The 24,601-nt window shown below is 36.3% G+C and overlaps 1 protein-coding gene across 3 annotated transcripts in view; it reads right to left on the bottom strand.

Annotated features, from left to right (window-relative positions):
• The window catches only part of FZD3 (frizzled class receptor 3), a 70,336-nt gene that overhangs the window by 30,595 nt on the left and 15,140 nt on the right, over window positions 1–24,601 (bottom strand). For all 3 annotated transcript variants that reach the window (XM_011983899.1, XM_011983897.1, XM_011983898.1), the window contains 2 exons: window positions 12,660–12,856; window positions 5,345–6,362 (listed from right to left, as the gene is read on the bottom strand). In XM_011983899.1, the coding sequence (XP_011839289.1) occupies window positions 5,345–6,362; window positions 12,660–12,856 (1,215 nt within the window). The remainder of the gene's footprint in view (window positions 1–5,344; window positions 6,363–12,659; window positions 12,857–24,601) is intronic.

The raw sequence follows: 24,601 nt of genomic DNA, 5'->3' as shown, positions 1-24,601 counted from the left end.
AATGAGTGTGAATGACCAAACTGGTTAATAATGGTCTTTTGGTTAAATTTAAAGTAACTATTAAATGTATTTTTAAAATTAGAAAATATTGACAATAAATGAGTTAAGCTTTCAATTCAAGAATCTAGAAAAACAAAGTAATTCTAAAGAAAGCAGTAGGAATGAAATAAGACCAGAAATAATTGAATTAAAAAGATAATCTTTGGTGGGCACAGTGGCTCAGGCCTGTTATCCCAGTGCTTTGAGAGGCCAACGAGGGAGGATCCCTGAGGCCAGGAGTTTGAGACCTGCCTGGGCAGCATAACAAGACCCCATCTCTACCAAAAACAAACAAATAAAAAGAAATAATCCTTTAACAAGATTGATCATGGGGGAAAAAAAGGAACATATATATTAGGAACAAAAAGTAAAATGGTAAAAACATTTTAAAAATGAACAAATTTATGCCAATGTATTTGAAAAGTTAGATGAAATAATGTTCCAGAAAAATATAAATGAAAAAAAAATGCCTCAAGAAGAAATAAAAGACCTGAATAAAACCATTAGTATTGAAGAGATTAAGTGGTTAACTTATAAAAGCCTACTTTCTTAACCAACTTCTTTCCTTTCACTTCAAAGATACAAGGACAGAGTTTTACAGGAGGACGCGCAAATCCTTTCCAAGAGTAGGCAGCTCTTACATGAAATATAAAACTTGGAAAGCAAGCGAGACAGATTGGTCCCTACTTGCAAACAACATGATTTCTAGAAAGAATATCTAAGAGAATCCATACACAATCAGAACTAATAGGGGTTCAACAAGGATGTCTGATATAAAACCAATACACAAAATCAATCAGGCCAGGTACAGTAGCTCACACCTATAATCCCAGTCTTTAGAAAGCCAAGGTGGAAGAATCACTTGAGACCAGCCTGGGCAACACAGGGAGACCCCATCTCTACAAAAAATAAAAAAAAATTAGCCAAGTATGGTAGCACACGCCTGTAGCCCCACTTACTGGGGGGATGAGACAGGAGGATCACTAGAACCTGGGAGTTCATGGTTACAGAGAGCTATGACTGTGCCACTGCACTCCAACCTAGGCAACAGAGCGAGACTTTGTCACAATAAATAAATTTTAAAAATTTTTAAATGGCATGCCTGTACACCACCAACAACCAATTTAATGAAAATGTAAATAAACAAGATATCAAAACTCAATATTGCAAAAACAGCAATGTTCCCCAGATTCATTTATAAATCGAAAACGATTTCAATGAAAATCCTGACAGTGTTTTCATGGAGAATTGATTTTAAAACTCATACCGAAGAGCAAAGTACCAAGAATAGCTAAAATAGTTTTGAAGAAGAAGAACAAGGTAAGGAAGATGTGAAGTTGACACATGGTTATACAAATAAGAGAGCCTAAAAATCAAACTTGTGCATGAAAGAGGTTGCATTACAATTGAAATAGATGAACTATTTGATCTATGATGCAGAAAGCACATGTCTTATCCATATGGAAAAATAAAATTATGTTCCTTATGATATTCACAAAAATAAATTTTATGGGATTAGAGATATAACTCAAAAAAGCAAATTGTAGAAACTGCTAGAAAAAATACAGCAGGCCCTTTTAATGACTTTAGTGGCAGGGAAGGATTATCTTAAAACACAAAAGACAAAGCACAAATAAAGTGAAAAGACAAGCCACAAAGCAGAAAATATCTGTAATGCAAATGACTGGCAAAGAATACCAAGAATATTTAAACACTAAAAAGCAAACAATCTAACAGAGCAATGGACAAAGATAAAAAATAGGTAAATCACAGAGAAACCCCAAATGGCCGATAAAAATACGAAAACACATTCAACCTTACTTATAATAAGAAAAAGGTAAATTACTACAGAATTAAGATATTATTTCAAAGGTTGGCAAAAATTTAAAAGCCTGAGAGTGCCAAAATGGGCACAAAGGGGAAACGCATACTCTGGTGTGAGTATAAATTAAAATAACCACTTGAGTTGAACGTGCTTATAGCCTACAATGCAAAACTTCCAATAGAAACTCTTGTTCATATGTAAGAAATGAAGGTGTTATAAGAATATTCACTGAAAAATGGCTTATAACAAAAAATTAGAAATGACTATGAAATTCATCAATAAATGAGTGAATAAATTACAGTATATTTATACAGTAGCATACTCCACTGCAGTTAAAACAAATTATCAGTACACATACCAACATACATATTCTCAAAAACAGAAAAATGAGTTAAAAAATGAGCTACAGAATGATCTCACGTATATGCATTTTAGAAACTTGCATCAACAGCAAATTTCATGGATACATAAACACTCAGCAACAGTATAAAAATATTCAGGAGAATGAAAAATACCATATTTATGAGAAGAGTTTCTTTAGGGAGGGAGACAGAAGAGGAATGGGAATATGGAAAGGAACAGAGGAGGTATTAACTGTATCTTTAATATTAGATACACAGGTACACAGACAGATATAGATACATATGCCATAATTTCAAGATTTCACGGTAGTTGGGTTGTGAGTACATGGATATTTATTTTCTATATCTCTATATATTTGAAATATGTTATAAATTTCCTTTATATTAGTAAAAGGAAACATTTTAAAAACTAGAGTTGTAGTATTAACATAAATGCAACTCAAAAACAAAATGTTGAGTTAAAGAATTTAGTCAAACATGGGTGAAACAAACATTTTTTATAACTACATATGTATTGGTAATTGTATCGGCTTTTATGGGAATGAACAACTCCAAATTCACGATGATGGTTGTCTCTGGGGAGGGAATAAGAGGAACAGGATGAGGGAAGGGTACACAGGAAGTTTCAGCTAAATTTATGACTTCTTTTAAAAGTCTGAAACAAATATTGCATTTGCTAAAGCTTACTACTGGATGGCTTTTAAAAAACATATTTATATGTAAATAATGGTAGCAACAACAATAATAGACAATAACAAGTAAGAATAGAGCCAACATTTTGAGCACCTATTATGTAGTAGCCACACTTCTCCTATCCAAGGACTAAGCTATCCAGGCCAGACCCTGCTTAGCTTCCGAGATCAGAAGATATCGAGAGCATTCAGAGTGAAGTGGCCCTAGACTAGTAGCCACACTTCTAAGTATTTACATGCATAATCCTAAAAACAACCCTAGGACGTAGATTATATTACTATCCTCGTATTATGAAGAACTGAAGCAGAGAGAGGTGAAGTTCATCCAAGGTTATAAAGTTAATTAATGAAAGTAAGAAAAGAAGCTAGGACTCCTGCAGTTTAATACCTTACAGTTTAATACCTTTGTTGTTATTATCATTTGTTATTCATTTCTGTATGATGGAAATATTTCTTAGAAAACACTATTAATCCCGCCCCCAACACACACACATATATATTTCAGTGTAGTTCAAACTGGTTCTAAAGATGCTAAAAGAACTCTAGGTATGTCATGAAAAAAGCAGCATCCCAACTACTCTACTGATTTACATGTTTGAGGTTTGGTATTTTTTAAGACCATTATTTCATGGTCAAACATTATTTCTTCAATAGCCCTAAAATAATAATTTACAATCTTAGAAACTGACATGGGGAAGCATAAAATATAACTCAACATCTCTCTCTCAGACGGAAAACTGGATTTTTACCTTTAGGTCTGAAAACTCGTATTAGGAGTTTTTAGTAAGCAGTTCTGGCAAGAAATTGAATGAAATTTCAATTATTCATTTTTTCCTAGTCTCTTAAGTTATGAGTTGGTTTATTTTTAAAAAATCAGTACCTAATATTATACAATGATAAATATCATTTGTATAGGACTATTTATACCAAAATAAAAGGGAAATTGGCATTCTCAGTGATCAAAAATGTATCAGCATTTATTATGTGCTAACCCCATACTCTCTGTAGCAGTAACCACTTCTTAAATGTACATTTCTGTTACCATGTCTTAAAAATGTCTTCTCTTCTCAAGCTATATACCCACATTCTCATTACTATTATCTACAGAATGTCTTCAAAACACAAAAAAAGAAATTCTTCCTTTCAAAGAATTCACTGTATAGTAGTAGGGGAAACAAACCAGTAAACAAAAGTTATCTGTAATACATAGGTACTTCAATAAAGGTATTTAAAAGTATTAGAGTAACAAAGGTTGGAGGAGATGAAAAGGTGGCTGGTGCACTTTTATAATAGGAAATCTGGAAAATGACAAACAGGAGACACCACATTAGAGTACTCTTTTAAGAAAACTTGTTTTAAAAGAAACAAGAGAGGCTGGCATGGTGGCTCACGCCTGTAATACCAGCATCTGGGGAGGTCCAGGAGGGAGGATCACTTGAGGCTAGGAGTTCGAGACTAGCCTGGGCAACGTAGTGAAACCCCATCTCTTAAAAAAAGAAATAAAAAATGAGCTGGGCATGGTGGTGCACACCTGTAGTCCTAGCTAATCGGGAGGCTGAGGCAGGAGGATTGCTTGAGCTCGTGGAGTTTGAAGCTGCAGTGAGCTGTGATCATGCCACTGCATTCTAGTAAGACCCTGTCTCTAAATAATAATCGTAAATATATAAAAGAAGATAGGGTAATAGTAGGAACATAGATTCTAGAAGTACTAAAGATGGGAGAGAGAAATACTTCGCATTAACTCCTCTGATATATTTTCCTTGACTACATTTATCTAAGACTAAATCCTAGCTGTTCATTTACTACTCATGAGCAAGTCATTTAACATTTCAAAGCTTCAAATATGATGCTAGATGTTCAAGAACTCTAAATTACAGAGGGAATCTGAATAAATGATCTCTAAAGTTCTTTCTAGATTTGAAATTCCATAATTCTAAGACTACCAGAGGCTCTGAACTCTAAACTCAAAAAGAAATCACAAAATATTCAGTATGTAAAGAAGAAAAATCAAGATCATTAAGAGGTTTTATACTTGCATCTTATTTTTGCAAAACTGCTATTAATAAAACAATTTCTAACCTGAACATCAGTAAAATTCCCATAAAAAGACAGCACATTTTTATAAATGTTGGTAAAGTGCTTCTCTCCCACAATACTGCACACTTCTGGGAAAAAAAAATCACCAATAGAAGTACACTGCTTAAAAGCCCATAGCGTAGACTTGTAAGTCATCTTTTAAAATGAAGATGTCTATCAAATATGTGTATTACATATTTACTACAACGTATTTATCTCACCCTTAAAATGTTAACGTACAAGTTGAAGATTCATGACATTTCAAAAAACAGCTGATATTAACTCATTATAGTAATATGCTTTTGTTTTATTATCACACATTCTGAAATTTGTAACAAGGTTTCCCTTACCTGATATGGACACGGAATGTGATATTCTCTGCAGCGTTCCTGTATCCACGTTGTTTCCCAGATGCCACGGTAAGCTTGCTCATAAAAGTAGCATCCAATTACAACCAAGAGTGGTACGAGATAAAGAATGCTGAAAACACCAATCCGGATCATAAACTTCACTAATTTATCTTGGTTCTCCTTTTCTAATGGAATCTCAATTCGAACTCTGTTTAGGGATATAATGCCAGCTAAGAGGAGAGAAACCCCAACTACCACATACAGGCAGAGGGGAGCAAGAACAAAATATCTCAATGCATCAACATCGTAGAGGCCAACAAAACACACGCCACTAATATTATCACCTTCAATTTTATTCATCGCTAAAAGGATGATAGTTAGAGTTCCAGGGATGCCCCATGCACTGGCGTGAAACAGCAATGCTTTCTTCTCAATAGCTTCACTACCCCACTTTGGCACAGCTGCTAAAAACCATGTGATGGTAAGAATTACCCACCATACACTGCCAGCCATAGTAAAAAAATAGAGTACCATAAAAAGCATGGTACAGGCTTTATTATGAGATCCTTGTGTCACTGTGGAAGCCTTATATTGTGCAGGGATGGACGCATTGCAGGCTACTCGATCCTCAAGCAAAAATCCAATGAAGAAAATTAAGGATACCATCATGTAGCAGACTGCATAAAATATAATAGGCCTTTCAGGATAACGGAATCTTGTGACATCAATCAAAAAAGTTAAAAAAGTAAACAATGTGGCAGAGAGGCAAATGATTGAAATCAATCCTATGAAATAGCGAGCAAATGATAGTTCTTCTCTCCTGAAGTACATATTTGGACAAGGAGGTGAACAATCACGCACGTGCAGAAAAGAATAACCCAGATCAGGATCAATTTTTAACTCTCGGGGACACCAAAAACCATAGTCTCTCTGCACTGCCACTGGGGCTCCTTCAGTTGGTTCTCCAGCTAAATTCAGATCCACAAGTCGAGGATACGGCTCATCACAATCTGGGAACCTAAAAAACAAAACAACAGGAGAACTATTTTTACTTATGGGGAAATCTACCACGATCTAACAATTTGGATTTCCAAATCTGGCACTCACAACCTTATTTATTCCTGGAGAGCAAAAGTAATATGTAGAAATAAAGTAAATGGTGATATCTTGTTTGTGGTCCATACAACCAGATTTTTGACAGTTGAGCAAAAAATACTAGTTGTATGTCTTGAGAAAGTATGATAGCCTCGAGACAAAGAAAACAAGGTTGTGTTGCAGATATTTATGCAACTAAGGAGACCATTATCATGAACTCCCTTCATCTTTAATTTTTTTGCCAATAACTGTTTCTAAGACTTTAGACTCCCAGTAACTAGCTGTTTGCTGTTTTATATGCATCAAATAGTTTCTAAGAAACTATCATTAAGTTTGCCAAACACATATATAACCTTATACTGTAGATGATTAATATCTTCAAATTTTTTAGATTTTCTAATACAAACCATTTTCTTCACAGATAATTACAAAGCCAATGACAGAATGTATTGCATTCAAGTATTTATTGGAACACTGCAATATGCCAGGAGTTAAAAAGATAAAAATACAGATCTCTATCCTTGAATCTAGAAGGAGACACATACTTATAAACACAACATACACAAAATATAGCAGTGTGACACTCTGCTGGCAATTAAAATCTGTATGAGGTACAAAAATGATAATGATAAAGACAAATTAATTACATAAGTGGTAGGAATTATGACAGACTTCACAGAGTAAGTTCCCCAATACAGGATTTTAAATCAGTATTAGCAGTAAGCCAATCAGCATTCTAGTAAGCAAATATAAACATAGGCATAGGTGTCTGAAAAGGGTGTGTTTGTTACTGCTGGAACATGAAGTGTGCATGACTTGTGGCAGGGGATGAGACTGGAGAGGTAAGCATGTTGCAGAAATGTGTGTGTGTGTGTGTGTATGTGTGTAAACATTAACAAAATTTAAAACCATGTAAACACTACAATTTTCCCATGTTACCCGATACTGATATATCTATGGAAATTATTTGTATATCTAACTGCCAACCCAACATATACACTTAGATATATAATAGGCACCTCAATCTTCAACCCTTCTGAAAGCAAATTCTTGACTTCTACTCCACAGGTTTCCCCATATCAATAAGCGGTTATGCTATACTTCTAGCTGCTCAGGCCAAAAACCTTGGGGTTATCCTTGATGTCCCTTATCTTTCATATACACATCACAATCTACCAGCATTTCCTGTGATTCTACTTAGTGATACATCAGGAAACCGACCTCTTCTCATTTCCTCCCCTCTGGTGCCCAGTCTGAGCCATGAATACTTCTTCCCTGGACTTCTAGAGGAGCCTCCAATTGATCTCCATCTCCACAGAGCAGCTAAAGTAATCCTTTAAAGATATGCTACTCCTGTGTCCGTGATTCTCCCTCTCTTCTGCTTAAAACCCTCTAATGGCTTCTCATCTCAGAGTCAAATCCAAATTCCCTACCACAGCTACACAGACCCTCAGCCCCAGTACTTCTCTGATCTTATTTCCTTCCATTCTCCCTCACTCACTTGGCTCCAACCACTTTGGTCTCCTGTCGTTCTGAGTTTAGGAAGCATGGTTCCACTTCAGAGTCTCTGTACTTGCTGCTCTGTTTCCCCTCTGCCTAGCCTGCTCTGCCCCCAGATATCATCATTTGTTTTCTCACTTCATTCAAGTCCCTGGTCCAAAGCCTCCTTATCAAAAAGGACTTCTCCAAGCACTCTATAGAAAATAGAATCCCTCTGCTCTCCTATATTGTATCCCTATCACCTACCGCATTTGTTCTTATTAGCATTCATTTTCCTGTGACATTGTCTACAATTTTATTTACCTCCACCACTAGAATTTTCACTCCATAAGAACAGGATCTCTGTTTTCCTCACTGCTCATTTTTGGCATCTAGAATAGTGCCTAGCACACCAAAGACATTCAATTGACATCTGTCGAACTAAAGAATGTTGGTTGAGTGAATATATTCATATAACCCAAACCCAAGTAATCAGAAAGGTAACCAGGAGCAGTGTAAAAGATAGACTTGAGTAGGGCAAAAATGGGGGCAGGGACACCAGATGTGCCAAAATGAAAGCCAAATAAGGCAGCGAGAATGAGATGGATATGAAATTAGCTAAAAGCAACAGAATGCATAACTTGAATGTGGGAGTTAAGATCAATGAAGTAGGAACAGAAGATACTTCAAGGGAATAAAAAAGTAAGCCAAGAAGTAAAATCAATTTTACATATGCCAAAATTGAGGTTGCTGAGACAAACTGAGGCCAGGATTTCCAATGGCTACTGGATATATGTTAGGATTTTCAACAGCTGCTGGATACATGCAGGTTTTGAGCTTTGCAGGGAGAGGCTACAGATTCAGGTTTAGGAATTATCAGTATATAAATAAGAGTTAAAATAGGTGAGATGAGATTATCCAGCGAGGGCTGTAGAGAACGGAACCAAACTCTGGGAAGCACCATTATTCAAGGGGCAGAAAAAAGAGGAACATCCAGGAAGGAAACTGAGAAGGAACAGTCTGAGACATAACAGATCACAATAGTTCTCTTACACGATGGACTGAATCATTTTCAGGAAAGGAGGACAGGCTGAGGTTGAAGGAAATAAAGGTGAGATACAAGTTTAAGTGATACAGATTTGGCACAAGTGCTGAGGAAAATGAACAGAAATTTTTCTGACCAAGACAAGTGGTTACAAATAGAAAATACAACTGCTGTAATTTCAGAATCATTAAATATATAGCATAATCAATTTGTAAAAAAATTAATCAGTCTATTTGGAGGTCTAAATAAGTACAGTAAGAGAAATGAGATGAAACTGCTATCAAACATGTTATTTCAAGTGATAGACCACAACATTTAAGCTAAATAAATAAACAAATGAGACCAGAAAGGGTCTATTTAGGATAAAAAGATAAAAATTCTGGGGTTGTCCATGAATTATTAGAATAGGTGCTGTCTTCGTCCATTTTGTGCTGCTATGACAGAATACCTAAGACTGGGTAATTTATAAAAACCAGGGATTTATTTCTTACAGTTCTAGAGGCTAGGAAGTCCAAGTCAAGGGGGCCTGCATCTGGGAAGGAGGTGCATCCTTGGTGTACCAACCCATGGCAAAAGGGCAAGAGAGCATGGGGGTCCAGGGAGGAAAAGAGGCCAAACTCATCCTTTTATCAGGAACCCACTCTCGCAATAACTAATGCCCTCCTGAGATAATGGCATTAATCCATTCATGAGGGTGGAGTCCTCATGATCTCTTAAAGGTCTCACCTCTCAGCACCTGTTGCACTGAGAATTAAGTTTCCAACACATGAACTTTGGGGGACATGAATATTCATGAAACAATCCCCACTGCAGTGGCACTCAGAGGCAGAGCCTGGCCAAGTGCAGTGGCTCAGTTTATAATCCCAGCACTTTAGGAGGCCAAGGCGGGAGGACTGCTTAAGGCCAGGAGTTTGTGACCTCCTTGGGCAACAAAACAAGACCCCATCTCTACAATTTTTTTTTTTTTAATTAGCTGGACATGGTGGCACGCACATGTAATCCCAGCTACTTGGGAGGCTGAGGCAAGAGGACTGATTGAGCCCAAGAGTTTGAGGCTGTAATGAGCTATGACTGTGCCCCTGCACTCCAGCCTGGGCAACAGAGCGAGACCCTATCTCCAAAAAAGAAAAACGAAGTGAGGTCTTTGGGACAATTAAGGGATTAATGTCCTTATAAAAGAGGCTGCAGAGTGAGCTTGCCCCTCTTGCTCTCCTGCCACATGGGGATACAGTGTTCCTATCCACTGAAGGATGCAGCAACAAGGTGCCATGTTGGAAGCAGAAAGCAGCCCTCACTAGAAACACAACCTGCCTGTGCCTCTGACTGAGAAATAAATTTTTATTATTTATAATTTGCCCAGTCTGTGGTATTTTGTTATAGCTGCACAAATGAACCAAGGCAACCAGTATAGTAGGTACAAAAGTATGAGAGCTATGGAAGAATAAAAGGTTGCTATGAAAGTTCCCTTTGAGGCTGGGCACGGTGGCTCATGCCTGTAATCTCAGCACTTTGGGAGGCCAAGGTGGGCAGACCACCCAAAGTCAGGAGTTCAAGACCAGCCTGGCCAACATGGTGAAAACCTGTCTCTACCAAAAATGCAAAAATTAGCTGGGCATGGTGGCGGGTGCCTGTAAGCCCAGCTCATCGGGAGACTGAGGTAGGAGAATTGCTTGAACCCAGCAGGCAGAGGTTGCAGTGAGCCGAGATTGCGCCACTGCACTCCAGCCTGGGTGACAGAGCGGACTCTGTCTCAAAAAAAAAAAGAAAAAAAGAAAGTTCCCTTTTTCAGAATTTCAGATTTCAAATTTAGGCAATCCCAGGATATAATGAGGACATAAAACAGGTTTAATCCTATCAAAACAAATTTTAAAAATAAAGATTATGAGATTTCTATGCTTATATATAAGCTATTAAAATAAAAAGACACCTAAACAATAGGCGTTAAATACAAGAAGCATAAAACAAGAGTTCCTACCCAGGCAATTCATAATTGTTTTATTTACGGACTTCTAAAAGAGAAACTAGCAACATTTTCAGGTGTCTGGAGAGAGAAGAGATGAATGGTTAGATGGGACTAAATAAAAGGGCAGGTAAAATAGGTGGGAAAGAGACAAATATGAGAAAGCAGAACATCAATGAATTGACTACAAGAAGCTAATACAGTAGTCCCCATTTAACATCGTAGATAGATTCTTTTAAACTGTGACTTCAAGCAAGACACCATACAGCAGGTCCTTAAAAATCACTGTTTTTTTTTCAACGTCATTTTGTTATAACGTTTATAAGAAAACAAATTGGTATCCACGAGGCTAAGGCAGGAGAATCGCTTGAACCCGGGAGGTGAGGTTGCAGTGAACCAAGATCATGCCACTGCACTCCAGCTTGGGGCACAGAGTGAGATTCCAGTTCAAAAAAAAAAAGAGAAGAGAAAAGAAAACAAATTGGTTTCATTAAATGTCATTCTGCTTAAAGTCACATATTCTGAGAACCTATCAACAACGTTAAGTGAGGACTTACTGTACAGTATTTATTATTTCTTAAGTTTCTCCATCTGTCAAGTAAGTAACAAAATCTGCTTTACTTGCCTCCAAGGGCTATTGCCAGACAACAAACAAAATTATTTTTAAATATGAAGGAGAAAAGAAGGTTGCTTATAATAACAAAAACCTGGAAACAACCTAAATGACCATCAGTAGAAAGCTAAATAACTGTAGGATATTAATACAATTGGCCACTACACGGCAATTAAAAGGAATGTACCAGACCTACAGGTTACAGGTACAAACACAGATAGATACATACAAAAATGTTGTGTTGTTTATGGATATGCATATATGTAGTAAGAGTATATAAGCAAACATGGGAATGATTTTAAAACAAATTCAACATAAAGATTATCTCACTCCTGGGGGGTAAGAAGATAATAAGCTCAAGATGGATAATAAGGAAAAACCTTCAATTCAACCTGTATTGTTTTATTTCTTAAAAAAAATCTGAAGCCAATATTACAAGCTGTTAAGATTGGGCAAAGCTAGATAATAATAGATGCATAAGTATTCACCTTAATCTTTATCCTTGAAATATTTCAGAATACAAATAGGTAAAACATTGCTATATAATAAATACAGTATATTATTACTAATAACAATGCTCACTCAAATGAAACTTTAAGAATGTCTAATAAATCCTCAAAACTTTAAGACATGCTTATTATAGTCTATATACTGGATGTAATTTGAAAAGTGTTTGACATTTTCTGGATTTGGTATGTTAATACTTGACAGAAAAAAAGAACTGAGAGAACTATCCTACAAGTCTATAGTTAAATCATAAAGGTATTTAAGCTCCTGCAATGATGAGGCAATAAATGGTTTTCTTCTCTGCATAATTTTTCACAAATAGCACTATTTTCATAATCAGAAAAAAATGTTTTAAAGGGGGAAAAATCAACTGTCTTGACTATGTAATTCTTAAGTCTTTTAAAAACTTCTTCACAGAAATGTTTTCTTTTTCATTTAGTGCTTCCAAATTTCTAAGCAAATAAACAATTCTGAGGCCATAAAACTGCTATTCAAAATTAATGACTAATATGTACACTTCAAAAAAAGTTTTTTAAAACAGATGGAAAAGAAGACAAGTAATTTCAAACATATTGCAACATAAGAAATGATCCATGAAAATCTACAATTTTCGCACCTACTGCATTCCATATCTTCAGGCCAAGGAACACCGAACATCTCCATGAGCTTCGAACACTCACTGTAAGCCCGCTGACACAGCCTACGACAGGGAAGTGTGACACGTCCATATTCCATACAAATAGGAGCATAGAGTGCACAAAGAAAAGGCCGGAAATCCCGAGAACAATCCAGATTCACCATAGGGTGGAATGGCTAGGGAAAAGTTAAAATTGAATAATTAGTTAAAGAGCTGTATACAAGTTAAAGCTTTCTATAATATTGCAACATTCTCTTTCTCATTAAAAGAAAATTCTGAGGGTTATTAAAATTTTCTGAAGGGGAGTTTTTGGTTTTTTAAATAAAACTCTCCTAGCCCTACCCTTGAAGATTCTGATTTAGTTAAATGTGAGGTGTATCCCAGAATCTATATTTTAGGTGATATTAATGAAGAAGCAGGGTTGAGAACCACTGACAATATCCATTTTACAAAGAATAAATACACAAAAGATATGCACCAAATGTTCAAAAGTGTGACTAAATCGGTGATGGGATTACAAGAAATTTTAGTTTTCTTCCTTTAAGTATTTCTTTCTTTCTTTTTCTTTTCTTTTTTTTTTGAGATGGAGTCTCGCTCTGTTGTCCAGGCTGGAGTGCAGTCGCATGATCTCGGCTCACTACAACCTCCACGTCCCACATTCAAGCAATTCTCCTGCCTCAGCCTCCCGAGTAGCTGCGATTATAGGCGTGCACCGCCACGCCCAGATAATTTTTGCATTTTCAGTAGAGACAAGGTTTCCCCATGTTAGCCAGGCTGCTCTCAAACTCCCCACCTCAAGTGATCTGCCCACCCTGGCCTCCCAAAGTGCTGGGATTACAGGTGTGAGTCACCACACTTGGCCTCCTTTAAGTATTTCAATTTCTAAATTCTCTTCAATTAACAATAGTCAACAGGAGAGAGAGGACAAGTAATAGGAGAAAAAATGGGAGGAGGAGAGGAAGGTAAGTAGCAACATAGTAGCAATTTAAGCATTGAGGGTAGGGAAAGGGCTCTCACTTTGGGCTCAAATTTTCTTGATCTTTTTTTTTTTTTTTTAAAGACAGGGTCTCGCTCTGTCACCCAGGCTAGAGTGCAGTGACAGGATCTCAGCCAACTGCAACCTCTACCTCTTAGGCTCAAGCAATCCACCCACCTCAGCCTCCTGAGTAGCTGTGATTACAGGCACGCACCACCACACAGGTTAAAAATTTTGTATTTTTTGTAAAGACAGGGTCTCACCATGTTGCCCAGGCTGGTCTTAAACTCTTGGGCTTAAGCAATCTGTCCACCTCAGCCTTCCAAAGTGCTGGGATTACAGCACCATGCCTTTTTCACATTTTAAATAGAGTTCTTTATACTGTGAAATCACATGATGTAAACAAAGCTAATGCTGTAAGTTAATATTAAGGGAAAAAAAACAGTAGCCCCAAACATAAAACCCAGTAAAATAATCATTTCAACCACAGGAATAGAAAAAATATCCCAAGGATGTGCATCTGTGCTTTTGACTATGGAATATTTTTTGCATTTATTTATATAAAAGTTTGAGTCACTGCTGATTTTGAAGTTGTTAGAGATATTCTTACCACCAGGCCTTTCTAATGTGGACGAATCAATTTGTTTCTGCACTGATGTATATTATTTTCCAGAGCCTCCTATACATAATACAATTAGAAAATCAAGAGTCACTTAAAGAAACTGATGTCAGAGAACTATAAAATGAATATAATAACTGATATATAACAAACTATGACCTTCACTTCTAAGAAAGAGTACTCTGTATTACACCAATGTTTCCATCAAGAACAACTTACAAAGAGAAAAAAAGTTTTAAGTTATCTATTTAAAGCCACTGGAGAACTGCTAAAGAACTTCAGATGGAATAAATTCAAAGAGCAGGAAAGCACAAACAGGTAGCTTGATACGTACAGCCACTTTTCGAAGCAGGTATTTGTTGAACTGGGCATAAGACAAGAGGCTAGGAATCAAGCTTGGCCTAGGCTGTGCTGGAGAACCTGAGAAACTAGCAGAGCTGTAGGTGGTCTTTTCAGGCTATAGAGACAAAATTGGAAATGAAAGAAGTAAGATCTAAGTGAGAAGAAGTGGGAAGGATTGAGCCTAACACAGAGTCAGTTTTCCCTATGTGTATCTGAAAATTCTAAAGCTACACAGGAAAGGAAGCTAAGAAGCTAAGCAGAAAGAGAACAGAGTGGAGATTCTGGCAGTCTTATCAGCCTAAAGAGACATCAATTACAGTTCAACCTCCACACAGCATCTCAACATACCAAACTTTCTGCTGAGAAGTCCTGAATGACTACACCCTAGTAGCAGAGACAAATCAGAGGGAGAGACCTACCAACACTGCAATGCAGCCTCTAACTCAGCTCAGTTCCTGACTGAATTAAAGTGATCTGCTGGCTGGATACAACAGCTCACAGCTGTAATCTCAGTACTTTGAGAGACCAAGGCAGGAGGATCACCTGAGCTCAGGAATTTGAGATCAGCCTGGGCAAAACAGCAAGACTATCTCTACTTTAAAAAAAAAAAAAAAAAAGCTAGGCATGGCGGCATATGCCTGTAGTCCCAGCTACTTGGGAGGCAGAGGCAGGAAGATCACTTGAGCCCAGGTGTTCAAGGCTGCAGTAAGCTATGATCGAAGCTGCAGTGAGTTACGATCACATCACCACATTCAGCTTGGGAGACAGAGTGAAACCCTGTCTCTAAAAGAAATAAATAAATAAAACAAATAAATAAAAGTAAAGTGCTAATTGCATTTATCTGCTAAGCAGAAAAGAGGATTAATCTTTTCTATAGTAATATAACCTATCTGGAATCTCACTAATATTTTATAACGTCTAGCACTTAGTAAAAAATTACTGGGCATCTCAAGAGACAGGGTGATATAACTGAAAACCAAAAAAAAAAAAAAAAAAGAGTGATCCAGCTCTTAGAGTTAACAGACAAGACTGTATATAACTATGACTATCTTTTTTATCTTCAATAAAAGATTAAAAATTCATCAGAAAGTTAGAATTATAATAAAATTAAAATTCTATAATTGAAATTATATTACTGAAATTAAGAACTTAATAGAGATATCAAAAGATAAGACTCGCAGAACAGAAAACAAGGCAAAAGAAAATATTCAAACAGAAGGAAGGTCACAGACCAAAAAATACAGAAAAGAGGGTAAGAAACATGTAAAACACACAAAAAAGATCTAACACATGTAAATGCAATCTCAAAAGGACAGATCAGCAAGAACGGGGCAGAGGCAAAATCTACAAAGATGATGGCTAAGGATTTTCCAAAACTGATTAAAGACAATCACCTACAGATTTGAGAAGTTCCCCAAACCGCAAGGATAAATACAAGAAAACCTCAGCTAGGCATATCTTATTTAAACAGTTGAAAACCAAAGAAAAATATGTTAAGGGCGGTCAGTGGAAAAAGGACATTACCTTCAAGGAAGTGACAGTAACTTTCAGAGCTGACTTCAGAAAACCAGAAAACAATGGAATGGCTTATTTAAAAAGCTGAGAGAAAATAACTGCAAACCTATAATCTCTAGCCAGTAAAAATATTATTTACAAATGAAGATAAATACACTTTTAGATAGACAAAAAAGGAAAAAATAGCCATCAGCAAACTGCACTAAAAGAAATGCTTGAAAGTTCTTTAGACAGAAGGGAAATGATCTAAGATGAAAATTAAAAATGAATTAAGAGCAACAAAAGGGATGACTGTGGGAAAATATAAATGAATACTCTGTGCCAACAAAAATAATATCATCTTAAAATACATACAAAATACACGTAAAATTAACATGCATTATAGTAAAGTGGAAACGGTGGAGGGTCAGAAGAGCACTAATGGGGGAATGGTTGAAGTAATTATTTCTATCAGAATATTATAAGTCAAAAGTACCTATCATAATTTTTAGGGTAAACAATAAAAGAACGCACAACTAACAAAGCAACAGAGAGGGAAACAAACAATAAAAAGAAGAAGGCAAGGTAAGAGAGAAAAAAAGGATGCAAAATAGTTTGAACAAATTAAAATCAAATAGTAAGACTATAGATATAAACCCAAGTAGATCAATGAAAATTTTAAAAACCACCAACAGAAAAGAAAATTATAAAAAATTATTCCATTTAAAAGAGTATCAAAAAGAATAAATACTTAGGAATAAATTTATCCAATATCATGTAAGACAGAAAATTATAAAATATTGTTGACGGAAACTGAAGACCTAAATAAACAGAAAGACATCCTGTGTTCATGGTTTGGAAGACAACGTTGTTCAGATGGCAATACTCCCAAAAAAGACCTACAGATTCAGTGTAATCCCTTCAAAAATCCCAATGGCCTTCTGTTGTTGCAGAAATGGAAAAGCTGGTCCTAAAATTCATATGGAATTACAAGAGACTCTGAATAGCCAAAACAATCTTGAAAAAGAACCAACTGGTATACTCATATTTTCCAATTTAAAAACGTATCACAAAGCTATTATAGGAATCAAAAGTGTGTACTAGATAAGGACAGACATATAGTTTAATGGGACAGAATCAGGAGTCCAGAATTAAACCGTCACATGTGTGGCCAATTCATTTTCAACAAAGATGCCAAGACTGTTCAATGGGAAAAAAGTCTCTTCAACAAAAGACAGTGGAATAAGAGAAAATCCATACGCAAAAGCATAACATGAGTCTCTTACCTTACCTTATATACAAAAATTAACTCAAAATTTTATCAAAGGCCTAAGTATAAAAGCATAATCTATGAAACTCATAGAAGAAAACATGGGGCAAATCTCCATGACCTTGGATTTAGCAGTGGTTTCTTAGATATGACACCAAAAGCACAAGTTGAAAAGAAAAAAATTGGTAAACTGGACTTCAACAAAAATAAAAGCTTTTGTGTACTGAAGGACACTATCAGGAGAGTGAACAGACAACCAACAGAATGGAAGAAAATATTTGACGTTCAAGCCGCTCTAAAATAATAATTGGTTTCAGCTGATGCCAGGGAACAGCATCCTCCCAACAGATAAGAAAAACCTGAAATTGGTGATTAGCAGCTTCCCGATAAGATCTCAGGAGCTGAGGGAGTGGGCTCAAACATGTTCACTAAGAGGCAAAATAGCAGCATTTTACTGGTATATGACCTTCCCCTAGGAAGGCTAGACGGGTAAGGGAAGAATGCGTCAGGTGAGCATGCATACAACTCCAGTAAATACACTGTACATGCAGCCCCTTCCCAAGTGCTAGCAGGTTACTGCACATGCAAACAGCCCACCCCAAGGGAAGACTCAGGGGAGAAGACCCAGAAGTATGCCAACATATAAAACCATAAGTCAAATCAAACCACGCACCTGATCGCTCAAGTCACCCGCTTGGCCTTCTTCCAAGTGTGCTTTACTTCCTTTCGTTCCTGCCCTAACGCTTTTTACTGAACTTTCACTCCTACTCCAAAACTTGCCTCAGTCTCCCACTCTGCCTTATGCCCCTCAGTCGAATCTTTCTTCTGAGGAGGCAAGAACTGAGGTTGCTGCAGACCCGTATGGATTCGCTGCCACTGGTAACACACTTCGGTGCTGTGTGATTTGGATACATTCCAATGCTAATACAAGCACTGTTCAAAATGCCTTACACATATTATCTCATTTAACCTTCAGAACAATCCTATAAGGTAAGTACTATTATTATGAACTCATTTTACAATACACGTGAAGAAAATGAGATATAGAAAACTAAGTAGCTTTTCCAAGATCACACAACTACAAAGACAGACCCAAGATTAAGTCAAATCTCGGCATTCTTATCCAGAGCCCTTGCATTTAACAAATTTGTTGTATTCAAATCTCTCTAAGCTTCAGTTTCCTCTTCTGTAAAATGGTCTTAATAACTCATAAGTAAAAAGATAAAGTTAGCATACAGAACACAATTAATAAATGATAGCTTGAAAGGGATTGGGGAAAAGGTGCAAGTTAATAGAGCTGTAGCAGGCCTACTTGGTGGGCATAAGGAGGAACCTTGCTAAATTCCCTGTTCTCAACTGCCAAGTGAGACAGTTTTTAAAGTGAAGTTTTCAAAAAAACAAAATAAAACACAGATGAATCTCAAAATCATTATGCTGAATGAAAGAAACCAGACATAAAAAAGTAGATACTGCATGATTCTATTTATACAAAACTCTAGAAAATGGAAACTAATCCATAATGAAAGAAAGCAGATCAGTGTTGCTTGGAGCAGGCAGTAGAGAGCGGGGTGACTACAAAGCAGCACAAGAAAGCTTTTGAGGTGATAGAAATGCTCTGTATCTCGACTGTGGTGATGGTTTCACAGGATCTGTCAAAACTCATCAAACTGAATGTTTTACATGAGGGCAGTTTACTGTACTCACATTATATCTCAATAGAGCTGTTACATAAAAACAAATACAAATATTAACATTTTTCAAATAAGCAAATTGCCCTGATTTTAACCTTAGCAATTTCTGACCTCAGCAAAATCAAAATTAAATGAGGTAGCCTGAACACCAAAAATCTGAGAACAAATGGATAACATAAGAAACACTATGAAAGCTCTATGAAGTACAGAAAAGGAACTTTAGCTAACCGAATTTTAAAAGATTCTTATTGAGTACTTCCCTAAACCATAATACTTTTGTTCACTAAATCAAGACCAGGGTATAGGAAGTTTACAAACTGGAAAGTAACTTTCTAAAATTAAATTTCTGGTTTCTACAACAAAGGTGCACTACAGGGAACCTTCCATTCTTTGTTCAAATTCAAATCAACCAAGTCTTTGTGCTACCATTCTCTTTCTTCTTTCAAATTTCCATTCCTGTTACCATAGGAACCTGCTTGCTGACAAGCCTTCAAGCATAGCAACAGCCCAAGCTTAGCAAGGATGTGCAGAGGAGACCCAGTCAAAGGCCAAAATTTGACTCATGAGAATCAGAATTCCAACCTTTGTCACTCTACAAAGGGTCTGGTAACCATAGAAACTGTACCCTATGGGGTTTGGGAGTTTTATGACTAAATTCACTAAATATAAAACCAAACGTGGAATGGTCTTGAAAATTTAAAAATGGCTATTTCAGATCCCTTAGAATGAGAAATTATTCAAAAACAACTTTTTAGAATAACTGTAAGTGACTAAAAATGAGACCTTTTAAAAATCCCCTTTCTGTAACAATAAAATGCCTAATGAGAAAAGGTCCAAACTTTAATAATTATTTTGTATTAAAAAAAAAAAAACTCTAGGTTTGTAAAAATGTCTTTAATCTCATAGATTTATTTTCCTGTTCAAATCTTAATTTTTAAAAATGTTCTGTGATAGCATATTAAATACCTTCCAATACTTTTTCAGTGAGTTTTTTACAGAAATTTCTCATTATCAGAGAAGAATATGTATTTTCATAAGTTAAAGCCGAGTTCCCAGAGAGGTCCATAAATCTGACTCTCCTATGGGAAGTAAACTTTTAATATTTCCAATATCATGGATGGTTCTGAATTAAGTCTCAAAAGATAAAGCTTTACAAACCAAATTTCAATGCATTTAATAATTTAAGACAAATCACTTTATAGTGATTTGTCACACAAGAAAATCAACCAAAAATTTCAGAAGCTGCTATTTTTTGTCCTAAAGTCTGAAATGACTAAATGCAATTTACTACTTGTATGTACCTTTTTGAATTTGGAAGTTTAATTCCTGGCTGGTTTCTCGTCACACCAGGCTTCTTAGGCCACTTTGCTAGATGTTTGTTTAGGGAAAACCACCTATTAATATTAACCTTAACAAAAAATAATAAAGAAAGTAAATCTGTTTGATAACGCACATGTTCTAAAGATTAACACCATGAATTCTATAAATGTAATAAAAGAAGTTTCATTTTCTAAAAACCCTATCCATAAAATGTTAATAATTATTGTTATATGGGGGTACATTATACTATTCTCCTAAAATAAAAACTACAGTAAAAAAATCTGTCTTTCAAGGTTCATTTAAATACCATCTGCGATTTGAAGCCTTCCATGACTCCTTCCACGTACGACCATTCTCTCTTTGAATCCCCTTAGCACTTTGCTTTTTTGCAGTATTTACCAAGTTCTTCCCTATATTGTACTTATCCAATCAAAATATATTTAATAAATACTAAATCTTAGACCCTGCACCAGGAGCTAAGCAAAAAAGGACAGTTGAAAGTTTTTAAAAATAAAACTTGCTAGTTTTACTATTTTAAAAGCATAATGTGTTCCTTACAGGAAAACCAGAAAATGTACATGTACCCTAGAACTTAAAGTATAATTAAAAAAAAAAAAAAGAAGAAGAAGAACATAAAAAACACAAACAAACTACTAATTCAGGAACAACCACTGTTGGTCCTGGTGAAAATCCCACCAGATCACTCACTCTGAATGAACATGCATATATGTTTTTCAACCAAACCAGGATGATACCATACTAATGTTTTGCTATCTACCTTACTTTCTTTTTTCAACCTAACAATGGATCAAGTACAAGAGAATTTTGATAAGCAAAGATGGAGAATATGCATGCAGAAGAAACATGAAAGGCCTAGAGATGAGAAAGTTGTGTTGCTTTCTTTGCTTAATTACACCACTTATAAGTAGAAACACATAATGTTGAAGGATTCAAGTCACTTTGACACCCTGGCCCCCCAAAAAAAAGAAAAAGAAAAAAAGAAAAGTAAAATACTAGTATTCAAAAGTATATGGTAACCTTGGTACTGGAATTACCATCACCATCTCCACCAACCACAGAATTATTTATAACCCTAGGAAATTAAGAACTTAGGTATAGCACTAAACCGTAATCAATTACTACTGCCACCTCTAAGGGATTTAGGATTTATAAAGTTCATGAATTAATTCAAACATTTATTTAGCAGTTACTATGTGTGAGGTTCTGTGTCGGGTACTAGGCATACAAAGATGAATAAAGACAAGCTCTACTTTCAAGGGGTTAATTCTAGTAGAAGGAATAAAAACGTAAACAATTCCAATACAATAATATACACACAAAAATAGAGGTACATATAAAACACACTGGTGAGTATGGAGGAGAGAGTCACTAACTTCTAGGCATCCCAGGTTTCACAAGGAAATAACAGCCACACCAGGCCTTGAAAATTAAGACATTACCAAATGGGATACTACAAAAGCCTTCCAAGCAGAGATAGCATTTACAGACTTGATAGACTTAAGGAATGCTAAATAAGTAGAAGCCAATTTGTGAATGTCTATTATGCTTTGGATTTGATCCTCTACGCAAGGATTGGCACTGATGTTTTATTTTGTGTGTGTGTGAGATGGAGTCTCACTCTGTTACCCAGACTGGATGGAGTACAGTGGCACAATCTCCACTCCCTGCAACCTCCGCCTCCTAGGTTTAAGCAATTCTCCTGCCTCAGCCTACCAAGTAACTGGGATTACAGGAGCACACCACCACACCCAGTTTTTGTTTTTATTTTTTATTTTTTTTGAGACAGAGTCTTGCTCTGTCGCTAGGCTGGAGTGCAGTGGCGGGATATCGGCTCACTGCAACCTCCGCCTCCCAGGTTTAAGCTATTCTCCTGCCTCAGCCTCCCAAGTAGCTGGGACTACAAGCACGTGCCACCATGCCCAGCTAATTTTTGTATTTTTAGTAGAGACAGGGTTTCACCATGTTGGCCAGGCTGGTCTTGATCTCTTGACCTCGTGATCTGCCCGCCTCGGCCTCCCAAAGTGCTGGGATTACAGGCGTAGGTCCACTGCGCCCGGCCAATTTTTGCATTTTTAGTACAGATGGGGTTTCCCCATGTTGGTCAGGCTGGTCTCAAACTCCTGACCTCAGGTGATCCGCCCACCTCAGACTCCCAAAGTGTTGGGATTACAGACGTGAGCCACCGCACCTTGCCAGTGTTATTTAATTATTTATTTTTGAGATGGAGTCTTGCTCCATCGCCCAGGCTGGAGTGCAGTGGCATGATCTCCGCTCACTGCAACCTGTGCCTCCCAGGTTCAAGAAATTCTCCTGTCTCAGCCTCCCGAGTAGCTGGGACTACAGGTGCCCACCACCACGCCCGGCGAATTTTTGTATTTTTAGTAGAGATGGGGTTTCACCATATTGGTCAGGTTGGTCTTCAACTTCTGACCTCAGGTGATCCGCCCGTCTCGGCCTCCCAAAGTCCTCAGATTATAGGCCTGAGCCACCACGCCTGGCCCACTGTTATTTTAAAAAGCAATTTTCACATATCTCGTTTGATCCTCATAACCAATTCCATTCTAATGATGGCACATGGATATTATATTGTTACTGTCCACAGTTGATAAGCAGCAAAACTTGGGCTTGAACTGCTTTGTCTCTGAATTTCATACTCTTGTCGGTACTAAGATCCCTCATGTATCAATAATTATGAAGGTGTTTCTGTCTCTGTAAAGTAGGTGATGAAAATCATTGAGACAACATTTCCCACCTATCATACTGGTTTAAAACAAACAAACATGACAACATATTATTTTGGTAAAGCTGTGAAGAAACAGATACTCTCACACATTATTAGTGGGAACACAAAATGGTACAACCCCTATAAAGAGGTGTGGCAATATTAACGAAAGTAACACATACATTTATACTTCTAGGAACCTATCCCAAAAATACGCTAGTCAAAATGTGAAAACACACTTGTAAGATTATGTAACAGTAAAAGACCAGAAACACAGTTGTTTCCTGTGTCCATCAACAGGAATTGAACGCATAATACTGTATATCCAACCCAATGGAGTAAAATTTAACTATAAAAAAATAAAGATCATGTCATACTTATGAAGACAGCTATTAAAACAAAACAAAACAAAACAAAAAAAACAGAAAATACCCAGTGTTAGCCAAGATGTGGAGAAACTGGAATCTTGTGTATTACTGGTGGAAATGTAAAATGGTGCCACCATATGGAAAACACTTTGACAGTTCCTCGAAAAATTAAACATGGAATTAACATACGACCCAGCAATTCCACTTTTGACTATAAACCCCAAATAATTTAAAGCAGGAACTCAGATTGTACATTTATGTTCATAGCAACACTATTCACAATACTCCAATGGTAGAAACAACCGAAGGGTCCACTGATGGATAAATGGATAAGCCAAACATGTTATATACCTACAATGGAATACTATTCAGCCTTAAAAAAAGAAGAAAATTCCAACACATGATACATCGATGAACCTTGAGGATGTTATGCTAAATGAAATAAGCCAGTCACAAAAGGGCAAATACTGTGATTCTTCTTATACAAAATACCAGAGGCAAAGAAAGTAAAATGGTAGTTGCCAGAGACTAGGAAGAAGAAAAAATGGGGACCGATTTGTTATTTAATGAGTGTAGATTTTCAGTTTTGGAAGAAGAGAAAACTCTGGAGATGGAATTGTAATTATGTTACATAACTGTATTATGTATATCTTACCACAATTTTTTAAAATTTTAAAATGAGGAACATCTATAAATGCTACTATGAAATATCCGAAATATATTAAGTGGAAAAAAAAGTAGGGAAAAAAACAGTATAACTGTATCAAAAAAGGTGAAAGAATATATATAGATATATATTAAATAAATATTTTATATAAGTGTTATATTTAAGGTTTTTAAACGGAAGGATAAAAACTTTTTAAAAATGGCTACCTTTAGGTGAAAGGAAAAAGAAAGATAGAGGTGAGAGAGGGATAGAAACTAGACTTCTCTGAATGTACCTTGAAGTATAATTACAAAATAAATGTCATTCCTCAAAATCAAAATAACACGTATGAACCTGTGTATTGTGTTTAACCACATGAAGAAAAAATATTTCAGTGACTTAAAACACAATAATTTCACTGTACATCCTTGCTGATATACATCCCTAAAGAA

Source organism: Mandrillus leucophaeus, unplaced genomic scaffold (assembly GCF_000951045.1).
Source record: "Mandrillus leucophaeus isolate KB7577 unplaced genomic scaffold, Mleu.le_1.0 Scaffold256, whole genome shotgun sequence".
Classification (NCBI taxonomy): Eukaryota; Metazoa; Chordata; class Mammalia; order Primates; family Cercopithecidae; genus Mandrillus; species Mandrillus leucophaeus.
Note: the sequence above shows the minus strand (reverse complement) of the source record. Positions and strands in the feature narration are given on the sequence as shown.